We start from the raw sequence: 12,754 nt of genomic DNA, 5'->3' as shown, positions 1-12,754 counted from the left end.
GTTACTAAAATGCTCAAAATAAAAGGTTTTCATCCCCCCCAAAAGAATAAAATGCACAGATAAAGAATAATATATCACAGACACCAGTTACATGACTCCACTTCAGAAATAAAGCAGCTCATGGTGTACCCTCTCTTGTCCCTTTCCTCTCCCTACTCTCCCAGAGGTACTCACTATTCAAGAGTGGGGTTACTTGATTCACTGGGAACATACGACATCTTCAGTTTTACTATTACAATCGTTCTCTACTAAGATGTTACCAATTTACACCTCCACCAGCTGCATGTTCATTTTTTAACAGTATGACTTTTTAAGATCACTGAAAATCAACAAGAATTTTCTGAAACATAATTTAGAAACTGCTCAGCAATGGTAGTTTCTTTTGACAGTGAAGGATTAAGCCTAAATACGCGGGATTTTCCTTTTCTATGACTTGGTTGAGTTGCATATTTAAAACATGTTTCTGTGCTTATTCTGTGTGGACTGTTGTATCTCCTCCTACTGCACAGAGCAGTAACTTCATAATAGTTGACTCTATATTTATGCCAGCCAAATTTGGGCTGCGTTTTGGTCGTATTTATTTGATATAAATCAGATGAATTTTTCCTGCTATAACATAATACTAGCTGGACACCTGGAAGATGGCCAAAAATACTCATTGATTGTTTTGTTTCTAATTTATAGTTAAGTAATACATGAAAAGTGGACTTTGAGGAGACTGAAAATGTGCAAAATTTATTTTCAGAAAGAAAACTAACATTTCTTCCTTTTACTAGAATTCAAGTAGGTCACTTTTATCATTAGCAAATTCCACAAATCCTCTATTATTTATAGCTTTGAGTTGCCCAGAGGGGAAGGAATATCAACCCTGCGTGCGACCTTGTGAAGCAAGAACATGTCTGAACAGATGGTTCTATGGACACTCTTCATGTCTGGATTTAAGAGAAGACTGTGTGTGCAAAAATGAAACCATTCTTCACAGGCCAGAGTCAACTCAGTGCATTCCAGAGGAAGAATGTGGTAAGCAGAGAAGTACAAAATGACATCTTAGGGACCCAGCAAATAAATAATACTTTTTTAGAACTTGGAGAGATGTTCTGAGAAAGACTGATTAAAGGTCACCTTAAGTGTTGGAAAGGAAGAGAGTATGTAATTTGATTTTAATATGATTTCAGTTGAAGTTACCAGAATTAGGGACTTTGGTGGTGGTATGTTTTAATCTCTACTTATGCTTATAATAACTGGAAAAGAATATGGCAAATTAAGAATGAAGAGAATAGTGTGTGGACTGAATTGAAAGTTCAATTATTTCACGTATTAATGATTCAGCTTTACCTCTATGAGCCTGAGGTTATGCATCTGCAAAATGGGGAAAATAATAGGACTTATCCCACAAGGTTAGTGTGGGGATACATAAAATAATAGAAAGAGTTTTGTAACAATGCCTAGAGAAAAATAAACACTCAAGAAATTTCAGAAAGTGTTGTTATCTGGGAGAAAACATTGAGTATTTCTACTTTCATTTTCAAACCATTTTATCCTGACACATTGTCTCCGTGGTGGTTGTGGATAAAAAAGGGCCCAACTGAGAAAACTGCAGTGCAGTACTTTATCTATCATAGGGCTCATTGTTATGGTCAGAAGTAACGCTACTAATCCAAGGGAAAGGCAAGTAGAAGTGAAATGCATATATTGTTTCAGAAAAAAGTTTGTGTTTGCCACTGAAGAAGGTATTTGTGGAAGAATTTGAGAATATACATGGTTATATTTGTTTTTAGGGACCTGTGAGATTGGTTTGGTAGTAAATAAAGTAAGAGAAATTCACTGGAGGCTGGGAATATGGTGGTCACTTCATTTATCTTTATTATTCCTTAAAAGAACTACTAGAGGGCCATATTTATCATTATGTAAAACATTCATAATAAAAGTAATAGAGTCACTAAATAATATTTTGCTTGACTACCTACTTTCTACATTTAGATTTTAAAGCTGAAATGTTTTGAATTTTGATATGACAAACATGTTAATGTGAGGTAGAGACTACCTTGTTTTCTAATACCAGTTTTAATAGTTGATATTTTAAAACCAATTAAAATTTATGTTACCAAGTTTGTTCAAGCGAAATAAATTGTATTAACAAGACTTAAAATGAATTAAAAAAATTAACAAATCATCTTATTTATAGAAGAGGACATGCAAATTTACAGATAGTTGTAGAAGGGAAAAATATTTTCTGTGGAATATAAAAATTTCATTAAAGAAAAATGAAAGCTAGTAGCTGGTGAACAAAAAGAAGAAGCTGAGAAAGGGTAGATAATGTGACATGTTACCTGTGTCACTGGGCCAAGTCACAGTCTGAAATCAAAACATCACAGCTTGGTTTATTTTCGTGCCCAGGTTCTAAGTGATATAACATTGACCATCTTTTTAAGCGTGCACTGATAGTGAAGACCAGCCTCGAACTGCTGGGGAAGTTTGGAATGGGGGCATTGACGAATGTGCCCTGTACAAATGTTTGGAGAATGGAAGCATTATTCCCATAGAACCTGATTGTGATGAAGAGCCCTCGCCAATTTGTGAACGAGAAGCTGAAGTCGTCCTGGGCTTCATTGATAAGTGGACCTGCTGTTCAAAGGAAGTTTGCGGTATGTATGCAGGCTGAAGCCTTACAGTCTGTTAATGCCACAAAATATGTTGATATTCTTTGTGAAAAAGCAGGGCAGGCATGATGCTTGGTGTTAAAAAAAATGTATGGGGTTTGGGGCTTCCCTGGTGGCGCAGTGGTTGAGAGTCCGCCTGCCAATGAAGGGCACACGGGTTCGTGCCCCGGTCCGGGAAGATCCCACATGCCGCGGAGCAGCTGGGTCCGTGAGCCATGGCCGCTGAGCCTGCGCGTCCGGAGCCTGCGCGTCCGGAGCCTGTGCTCCGCAACGGGAGAGGCCACAACAGTGAGAGGCCCACATACCGCAAAAAAAAATGTATGGGGTTAAAGTAGCAATGAAAGTATTGCTATAAATGTCACCTACACTTTCTCAAAGCAAGTTTTACTTCATTATAGTTTTGTTGATTTTGCAAATAGACATGCAAAACTCTGGCTATTATCAAATAATAATATTCAGAAATACGTGAAGATAAAAGATCTGGGAATCTTTGACTTATGACAATCAGGGGTCAAAGACAACAATAGGTGACCTTAACTCTGCTGCCTTTTCACATATGACCATTCTATGAGCTGAATGGTTTAATTGTAGTGTAAAAACATGCATAGTGAGAATCATTTCCCTGCTTTGAGTTAGAAACACAGGATTTTAGTTGTGTTCACAGATTATTTAATACTTCTGTTTATTTCCAGGCTGTGACATGACTTTGTGTGAAACTGCCATTCCAACATGTACAGATAGTCAAAAATTGATCGTTGGCTATAGCCCTCTTTCTTGCTGTCCACAGTACCAATGTGGTGAGTAATTAATTAGGAAAAGTAAGAATGAGGTTCACTATTCAGAGTAGTGGATTAAATTCTCATTTTTGTGTCTACAAGGAAATTTATTATAAAAGATTGTTTGCAGAGCTGTCTTGCTAAAGGTAGCTTTTTAAAAACCTGCAATTTCTTTATAAATATGTATATATATGAACTTTAAATCTATTTATTATATATATATAATTAACTCATTTTAAAAACCTTAATTTCAGTGGAAATATGTATTTTGAATGTATATATTTGTATATTTTAACTGTAAATAATTTGCCATTTCCTATATATTTCTGCTAAGATTTTATGGCAGGAGATATATATATATATATATATATATATATATATATACACACACACACACACATACATACATACATACAGATGATTAATCATATATATGATTAATAGAATGTTATATATATATTTTAAATGTTTATTTACATATATTTTATATGTAAAAGTATTTATTTTATATATAAATAACCTGCTATTTCCTATATATTTCCGCTAAGATTAAGATTGTTTTAATGAGCTAATTATCACTAAACTCAAAGAGAACTGAGCCACACTATTTCATTTATTTATTGTCTCACTCTATACACATTTCCAAATATCTCTGGACTGTTTCTGCAGAATGTGACCCACTCAAATGCCCCGAAATTGCAGTGCCAGAATGCAGAGAAGACCAGTTCATGCTTCAGGTTCAAGAGGAAGAGACTTGCTGCTTTCCTCCTGCCTGTGGTAAGCATTCTGTGAGGTCATTTCCTCGAAGAAGAGGGAGGGTCTAGGGAAAATCTCTCATTTCATATGAATTTCATGGGACTCAATGGTAACCAATATTCTGCTGATATACTCTTAAAATTCAACTGAACAAGAATAGCAGAAAAGAAAGTACAACATTTTAAATGATTCTTGACAATTATTTCAATTAGTACTACTTTTCCCTATCGACAAAGACTATGTATATCACTGAAAACATGATCAAGGTAATATAATCAAAAACAAAAAATAAGGCTAACACCTAGTTCTTTTTAGAGAAAAATTTAGCCCTGGCTTTCCTGAATAACCAACGAAATAAACAACTCTGCTAAGCAGCTCACCTTTTTAAAACTTCATCTCCTGTATATCCTGTGTAAGCAGATGATCTCGAAAAGAGAATGGTAGAAATAAATGAAAGGTGTCTGGGAAATAACTGAATTTGAGCTAAATATTCTGACGAACTAGACTTTGAAAAATAAAGAATTCTCTTTACCATTTCACTGAGGAATTATCATATCAAAGGCTGTTGATTAATGTAGGTTTCAGATAAACCTCTGTAGATCAAAACACTTCTTTTTGTATCATTTAAGGTTCTTTGACTGCAGTGGCAACAACTGATTGATTCTGGCTAGCTTAAGCACAACCAATTATTGGGAGAATTGGGGAATCAAGATTTTGTAGAATCAAGATGGAGCATTCAGCCAAGCCCTGGGAAGAAGGGAAACCAGCTTCTCTAGGTGTCAGTCACTAATGATTGAGTCAGCAACATCCGTTTCTCGTCTCGATGTGCCTCTATTTATGACTCAAATGCTATAGAAAGACATTCTCATTCATCTAAAGTGGGTTTTTCCTACACATGGGCCTGGTAAGAGTGAGGCACCTTTATTAAGAGTCACTCCAAGGCTGCGTAGGTGAGGCATTTCCTCAAGTGCATTAAGAGAGTTGTTATCAAAGTTGGAAGAGGGATGCTAAGAGCTCAGAAGAACAGGTGCCTACTACATTGTTCATTCATGGGAGTGATCCAGAGTAGTGAATTAAGAAAAATAAGTATATCAATGGTATTTTGATCCTAGTAAGAACAAATTACTCCTGAAATCTTATATTTCTGGTAAGATGGTTCTTCTGTGTCACTGTGCTTGGGAAAGTATAAAGCAATACACTCAGATAGTATTATTGTTTTTATGACCAAATAAGGAGATCCGTTTATTAAATCCTTATTTTCCTTGCTTCCTATTTTGTTTTACATAATGTATTTTTATTTTGATTTTATATGTGTACAGTAATCTGAACTGATAACTAGTTTGTTTTTAGCTCAGCTGCGACTTTGCCTTTTTGTTTCACCTTTAGTTTGCAAATCCTGCACTGAACCTATTCCACTATGTACTGACGGAGAATTTCTCACTGTGGATCTTAATACTACACAATTCTGTTGTCCTCAGTATTACTGTGGTAAGTATATTTTAACTAATTAAAAATATCTAGATATGTTCAATATTTAAGAAGGCCAATGCATGTTAATTGTACTGTTATATGAGACCTTAGTTGAGTTCTAGCATATTAAATACATGTAATGTTTTCATACATCTAAGAGTGCTTCTTGGACAGTATTGTTACCTCCCCAAAATAGATTAGCTATGACTTTTCTCATCATCCTAGACTTTCTAGATATACACGTGATTCCATACCCTCTTCACCTCCTTTCTCTTCTTGCCCCCCTGCCATTTCTCAGGGCTCTTAACCTGATGAGTGTGTCCTAGTTCTACTACTGTTGTTGTATGTGCTTGTATTTGTTCGGTCCTTACCAACACACTGCAATTGGGTGATGGGAGAGGCAGCTCTGGGGAGATCCAAGTCCATGTATCACATCAGTAATGGCAGTGAACTAAATGGTAGCTAGTGAAAACCAGCAACTACGTGACGTTAATCTTTACTCATGTTATTTTTCTATTTAGTGTGTGAGCCAAATCTCTGTCCTACGCCACTACTCGACTGTGCACAAGATATGAAACTTGTGAAAGAAAATGTATCTGGTCAATGTTGTCCAATATGGCACTGTGGTAACTAATTTTCATATTTTAAAGTTTTACTAGAATGTATTAATATATACGATCAATATAAATATGTTGTTTTTTGCCTTTTAGAATGTAGCTGTGAAAGTCTTGTTGTGCCAACTTGTGAAGTGGTAAGAACACATATTTTTATTGAATTTTAATATAATTTAAATCAGTTTATTCTTCCTTTATTGCTTTCATTTCTGATTTCTTTTCAGAGTTAATGGAATTATTCTCTTTAGGTTGTACTGAAGTAGATTAAATCTTCTCTGATATTAGGGAGCAGTCAACATTTTAAATTATACTTGAGACAGGAAAGTACAATCAATATGTTATTTTTTTTTCCACTGGTGACTGAATCTACCAGCCTTATATCTACGTAAGTTCACCGGTCTTAAAATAAGCACAGTATTGAAAATATATTACCTCAATAATGAAAGGTTTTCCAATGATTCTTTAAGAAAGTGCACTAACAATGCATCTGTTTCAGAGGAGGAGGGGGTATAGACATGTAACTGTCTGTACCTTGTTAGGGGTTATGTATGAACATGCAAACCTTACAGAAATTCCAAAAATTTAATTTTTAGAAATAATAATTATGACTCTGGTATCACTTATTTAACCATTAGATGGAGGTTATGGTGCTTTACAAGTCTTTTTTTTTTTTTCTTTAAATATTTACCTCCATGGTATGCCTCTAAGACTTGAGAAAGATAATATATTCCTGGCCTTATTTATCAAAGAAGACATGTTTTCTTTCACAAAGATTTTCTTTTTCTTTTCCTTCTCAAACAATGTATATCATTAAAAACTCATTCAGACTTTTCAGGCCAAGGCTATATTCAGGGGAATAAATGAGGCAGTTTTTAAAGTAACAGAACCCTTCTTAGGATGCCACTGTTTCATTTAAAAAGCAGGGTGCAAAGTTTCAGTTATGCGAAATGAATAAGTGCTGGGAGAACTGTTGTACAGCATAGTGACTATAGTTAACAGCACTGTATTGTAGACTTTAAAATTTGCTAAGTGTTCTTCACAATATAATAATAATAATAAATAAGAGAGTGGGAGGAAACTTTTGGAGTTAATGGATAGGTCTATGGCATGGTGATATTTCATGATGTATACTTATCTCCAAATATGTCAAGTTGTATACATCAATTACGTACAGCTTTTTGTATGTCAAATAAATTAATTAAATTGTATTTTAAAAAAGCATTGGGCTTCCCTGGTGGCGCAGTGGTTGAGAGTCCGCCTGCTGATGCAGGGGACACGGGTTCGTGCCCCGGTCTGGGAGGATCCCACATGCCGCAGAGCAGTTGGGCCAGTGAGCCATGGCCGTTGGGCCTGCGTGTCCGGAGCCTGTGCTCCGCAACAGGAGAGGCCACAACAGTGAGAGGCCCGCGTACCGCAAAAAAAAAACAAAAACAAAGCATTAATCTAACATTTACTCTAATGATGAGTTACCATCTGTGATTTGCATACAATGTTTAAGCTTTACAAGTAACTTTCATAAAAATTCTCTTGGATTATTTTGTGTATACACTATATATATAACCTACAGAAAAGAGTGGAATTCTGATATTGTATTTTTCTCAAGTTCTTCACAGTTTACATAACAAGTTTTGTATATTATTTCATTGACTCTTTACAAAGTAGATATATTTAGCTCATTTTATAAGTAAGAAAACTGAGGTCTAGAGAGAGTAAATGATAGACTGAGATCTTCAGGAATTAGACCAAGGGTTGTGTCTAAACGCTCATGCAAGGCAATTTATTTTTAACATTCCTTGTTCTACAAAGGTATTGACCTGACCCATTGTTCCTGAAATTGCTAAATATTTGTTTCAGTGTCTAAGATGATATATATATATATATTTTAAATTTATTATTTATTTATTTATTTTTGGCTGCATTGGGTCTTTGTTGCTGTGTGGGCCCTCTCTAGTTGCAGAGAGCAGGGGCCACTCCTCGCCGCGGTATGCAGGCTTCTCATTGCGGTGGCCTCTCGCTGCGGAGCACAGGCTCTAGGCGCTCGGGCCCCAGCAGTTGTGGCTCGCGGGCTCTAGAGCACAGGCTCAGTAGTTGTGGCGCACGGGCTTAGCTGTTCCGCGGCATGTGGGATCCTCCCGGGCCAGGGATCGAACCCGTGTCCCCTGCATTGGCAGGCAGATTCCCAACCACTGCGCCACCAGGGAAGTCCCTAAGGTGATATATTTTAAAAAAGCACTATCTAATCTTTTGGAGTAATTTATGCAGTGGGGGAGTTTGATTTATTATTATTTTTAACTCTGTATTCCAGTATTTTATTTCCAATCCCATTAGAATTGTATAATGACTAAAAGTCATAAAACATCAAAGGCGTTAATGTCTATGAAACTACTTTACATCTCGTAAAGCACTATAAAAAGTGAGATATTATTAACTTATGGAGAAAAGTGCCTTTTATATATTACTATGAATTTGAGTTATTTTTTGTGTCAAGAATCAAATTAGTTTTTATTACTGATGTCATATGAAAATTAAACACACCCAGGAAAAGTTGATGTTTAAAATACAATCCTTGAAACTTTAAGCCTGAGTCCTACACTTGAGAAGAACCTATACCATTTCCCTAGTAGGGAAAAGTTTAAGCATTGGTCATAACAGCAAATTACTAACAGCTAAAGGTTATAGCACTTTCTGTACATCAGCTTGTTTTAAGCTCTTTACATATGTTGATCCATTTATTTCTTTCAACAATTCTGAGGCAGACGGTATTATTATCCCCATTTTACAGATGAGGAAGGTGAGGAGCAGACTGGCTAAGTAATCTGCCCTAGATGACAAAGCTATTAAGTAGCAGAGCATGATTGGCACAAGGGCAGTCTTGTTCCTGTGCCTGTGCTACTAATCATTGTACTACACTCTTCTGCTCTTGTTTTATATGCTAAAGAAGCCTTGCTCTGATGCAGACATCAGAGTTCTGGACCACCTCTACAGAGCAGATCAAGAACATTTTCATCAAGAGAATTTTCTAGGGTTAGCAAGCATTCTTTTATCTCTAATTGCCCACTAGAAGCTCAGAATCTAACAATATAATTTTAAAGTTAGGACAAATCATAAAGATCATCTTATCCACCTTCACTCATTTAATAGATAAGGAAATTTAAGTTTAGAGAGATTGAGTGGTCTATGATCACATTTTTATTGTATTTTCTATAGGCTACTAATTAAATGACCACTGGGTTAATCAAAGCTTGTTCACTGTCAAATATTTTTATGAACTTGCTATGTGGCTGTGGGGTAGGAAACTTATTAGATGTTATATTGTGCATTTTTTTTACAATGGTAATATAATAAGCCATATTGATAAGTCATATAATAATATCTTTCTAATAGGGAGAATTTCATGCAATAGACCTCAACTTTCAGAGTGACTGTGGATGTGTACAGTATCTCTGTGGTAACTATGTTTTTTGAAACTTTTAAATGATAATGAATATTATTGATATCTGTTGTTTACTGTGAATAAATTAAAAATAAGTTTTGAGATGTACTACACATTTTAAGCCATTAGCCAGTTTTTAAGTATAAAAAGTATACTTTTTATTTTTCAATTTCCTCTTTTGTAATATTCCTAAATGTTCTGAGAAACTTGGTAACAGGACATAAAAATGATTCATTTTCAGAGGCTTCACAGAATTTAAAGTTGATGCCAGGGTTCTTTTTAGTGTATATAATTTAATTTAAAAGTAGACAACATCTAAAAGAGATTTTTGCTCACTGTTTTATTATTGTTGATGTTAACACTGCAAAGCATAAGGTTGATTTTTCTATGAAATAACAAATCTTCATATTAAGTATTAGTAGGTTAATAGAAAATAAACTTTTGTTTAATAGCTTAAAACTTTTGTATTTTTATATGAGGGAAGAGTTAAATCCTATGTTCACAAGGCACAAAGAGCTTCTGAGCTGCATTCTTCATCACTATTCTAGCCTACTATGAGCCACTTTTAATGATGTGATAGCACATTATATCACCTACCTTCATCATAAAGTATGATTTATATGACTTTATTTTGCAACACAAAAAATTGAAAAATTTCTCTCAAAATAACAAAAAACATGAAATGTTACACAATCCCTTCATGAAGAGACCTACTGTTATTGATTTAGATTTTGCCTCCATTTATATCCACTCCCCAAAATTGTCATGTTATGTTTCCAGAAGAGGGAACAGCAAGTAGCTTGATGATCACTTTGGGCTAAAATTCTGGAATCTGCTATAAAGTATAGTTTTTAGAGGCAGTTCAAACAGTGTATAGCAGTTGAGTTTAGGAATCAATTTCTTACTCTGTGTTAAGGAATAAATGCTACATTCATTATTAAGTGAACTCTTGAGCTGTTAACAATATATAAAGGTAAAGATCTTTACTGGTTTTGAAAAAATTGCATATCACAATAAAAACATAAACTTAAATAAAAGTTCCAATGATCAGTTAATAAAAAACTTAATATACTACTTTTTGTTGACTTTTTTTGTTTTCTTAGAAAAGGATGATGTGTGTGTGTTTCAAGAAGTATCAGTATTGAATCCTGGCCAATCTATGATAAAGTATTTGGAAGGGGACTTTTGTTACATGGTAGAGTGTCTAGAAGAGAAAGATAACCTTACAGGCTTCCACACTTTGAATTTTACAATGTTGAATTGTTCAAAAGAATGTGATGTTGTAAGTATTCTTTGTAAGTCATTCTGGTGAGAGTTAATTAATCTTTAAATGGCAGCTGTAGAATTTGAATGAGTGAATACTCCATAAGTTAAAAATATACACTTGAATAGTTCTTTAATAATCTTTTAATTTGTAACTTATCTATATAATGCAGTTTCCTTTTCCTGTGTATAACCTTGAGCTTCAGGAATCTTATTACCTATACAGCTTGTTTGACCTGAGCTTGTTAAATCTACTTGATGAATCTTGGTTGCTAGATGTAAAGGTTAACATCTACTTCACTTCTAATACAGCTATATAAAGTCAGTTATTATTTGAAGTGCTTCAAATTCAACCTCAGAAATGCTTTACAGGTGCTCTGAGACAGCATAGGTTGTATTGGGAAGCACTTTCAGAATGAATTCATTAAAAATATCAGTATTGTTATTGGCTAATTCAAATTATTATTATTATGCACAGCACCAGGTATACACTCCATCGCCAAGTGATTATGATTGTTGTGGTACCTGCAAAAATGTATCCTGCAAATTTCAAATGGAAAATGGAACATCAGTTATATATGAGGTATGAATTTCTTCGTTCCTAAAATGTGCTCCATGGGTAGCTGTCTGTGCTATTTTCTAAAGAAGCTGTTCCATAAATTTGAAAAATATCACTCACACACACACATAGTGTTCCACATACAACAAACACACCCATATACAGCATGCTTACAACACACAAGACATAGTTACATTTTAAAGTATCTGATTTCTGTTGTAAAGGAGCATGTTAAAATGGTTTCTCAAACTTATTTTATCATAGATCCTTACTTTTTTCCCCAGATGTTAGGAATGGACTTTGAGAAATGTTGATTTCTAATAATTAGAACAAAGGAAAAGAACAATGTTATTTTATTCACTCATTTGAAATGAAACATTTTGATAGAAATCTGAAACTCAAGTTGTTAGCACTTTATTATTTCAGGTATCAAAGATTTCAGTGGGTAAATATGACAAAAGATTAAGAATATTTGAAAAAATTTTTAAAAAGAAGATCCCAAGAGTAATGAATGCTATACCACATCTTTCTGCCCAAACCAATAAAATTATTATTCAGAATTCTTCTGTTATCTCATAATAACTCTATGGAGGTTTGAAGACTGACCTACTCCTTTCCTTTTTTAGAATAGAAGAATGGAACCATGATTAGTACAGTTGTTAGTGATGTCATCAGATTTAGGAGGCTCACAAATTCTGTTTATAATTTACATTACCTGAAGGTAGTTCCAATTTATTATTGCTATCCTTAAATTTTTTCCATTAATAGTTTAATTATATGGAGGTCTTATTTATGTTGTTCTTAAGTACAAGGGATTACTCATAGACCCAAAAGAAAAAGAGATTTCTCCAATCCTGTGCATTTTATTAAATAAGAAAAGTGAACAATTATCTTATTGTTTCATAGTCTATTGTTTTATAATTATGTGAAAAATAGTGTATTGATTTAAATAATGTTGATATTGTTTATTTGTTTAATCATAGCAATATTTGTTTCATATTATATCATTTTAAAGAGGGAGACTTGAAAAAGGAAGCTTATAAAATGAGGAGACATAGGTGTGAGAGAAAAGGAATCAGAGACTACTTGAAAATATACTGTCATGTGGGGATTTAGTGAAAGAGCAACATAAACTCTATAGATGTCAGTAATCCTGTGATAGCCCTGAAATTTAAATGAAAGATTAAATTATGTTTAGAATATTTTTTGAGAACACAACAAGT

General features: G+C 34.2%; 1 protein-coding gene across 1 annotated transcript in view; it reads left to right on the top strand.

The window, feature by feature from the left end:
- The window catches only part of OTOGL (otogelin like), a 149,371-nt gene that overhangs the window by 125,959 nt on the left and 10,658 nt on the right, over window positions 1-12,754 (top strand). The window contains 10 exon segments of the mRNA XM_060306649.1: window positions 835-1,020; window positions 2,433-2,645; window positions 3,353-3,457; window positions 4,106-4,213; window positions 5,579-5,680; window positions 6,184-6,288; window positions 6,373-6,413; window positions 9,661-9,724; window positions 10,813-10,991; window positions 11,451-11,555. Of these exon segments, the coding sequence (XP_060162632.1) occupies window positions 835-1,020; window positions 2,433-2,645; window positions 3,353-3,457; window positions 4,106-4,213; window positions 5,579-5,680; window positions 6,184-6,288; window positions 6,373-6,413; window positions 9,661-9,724; window positions 10,813-10,991; window positions 11,451-11,555 (1,208 nt within the window).

Source organism: Globicephala melas, chromosome 10 (assembly GCF_963455315.2).
Source record: "Globicephala melas chromosome 10, mGloMel1.2, whole genome shotgun sequence".
NCBI lineage: Eukaryota > Metazoa > Chordata > Mammalia > Artiodactyla > Delphinidae > Globicephala > Globicephala melas.
This window is presented reverse-complemented; position numbering and strand designations above follow the sequence as displayed.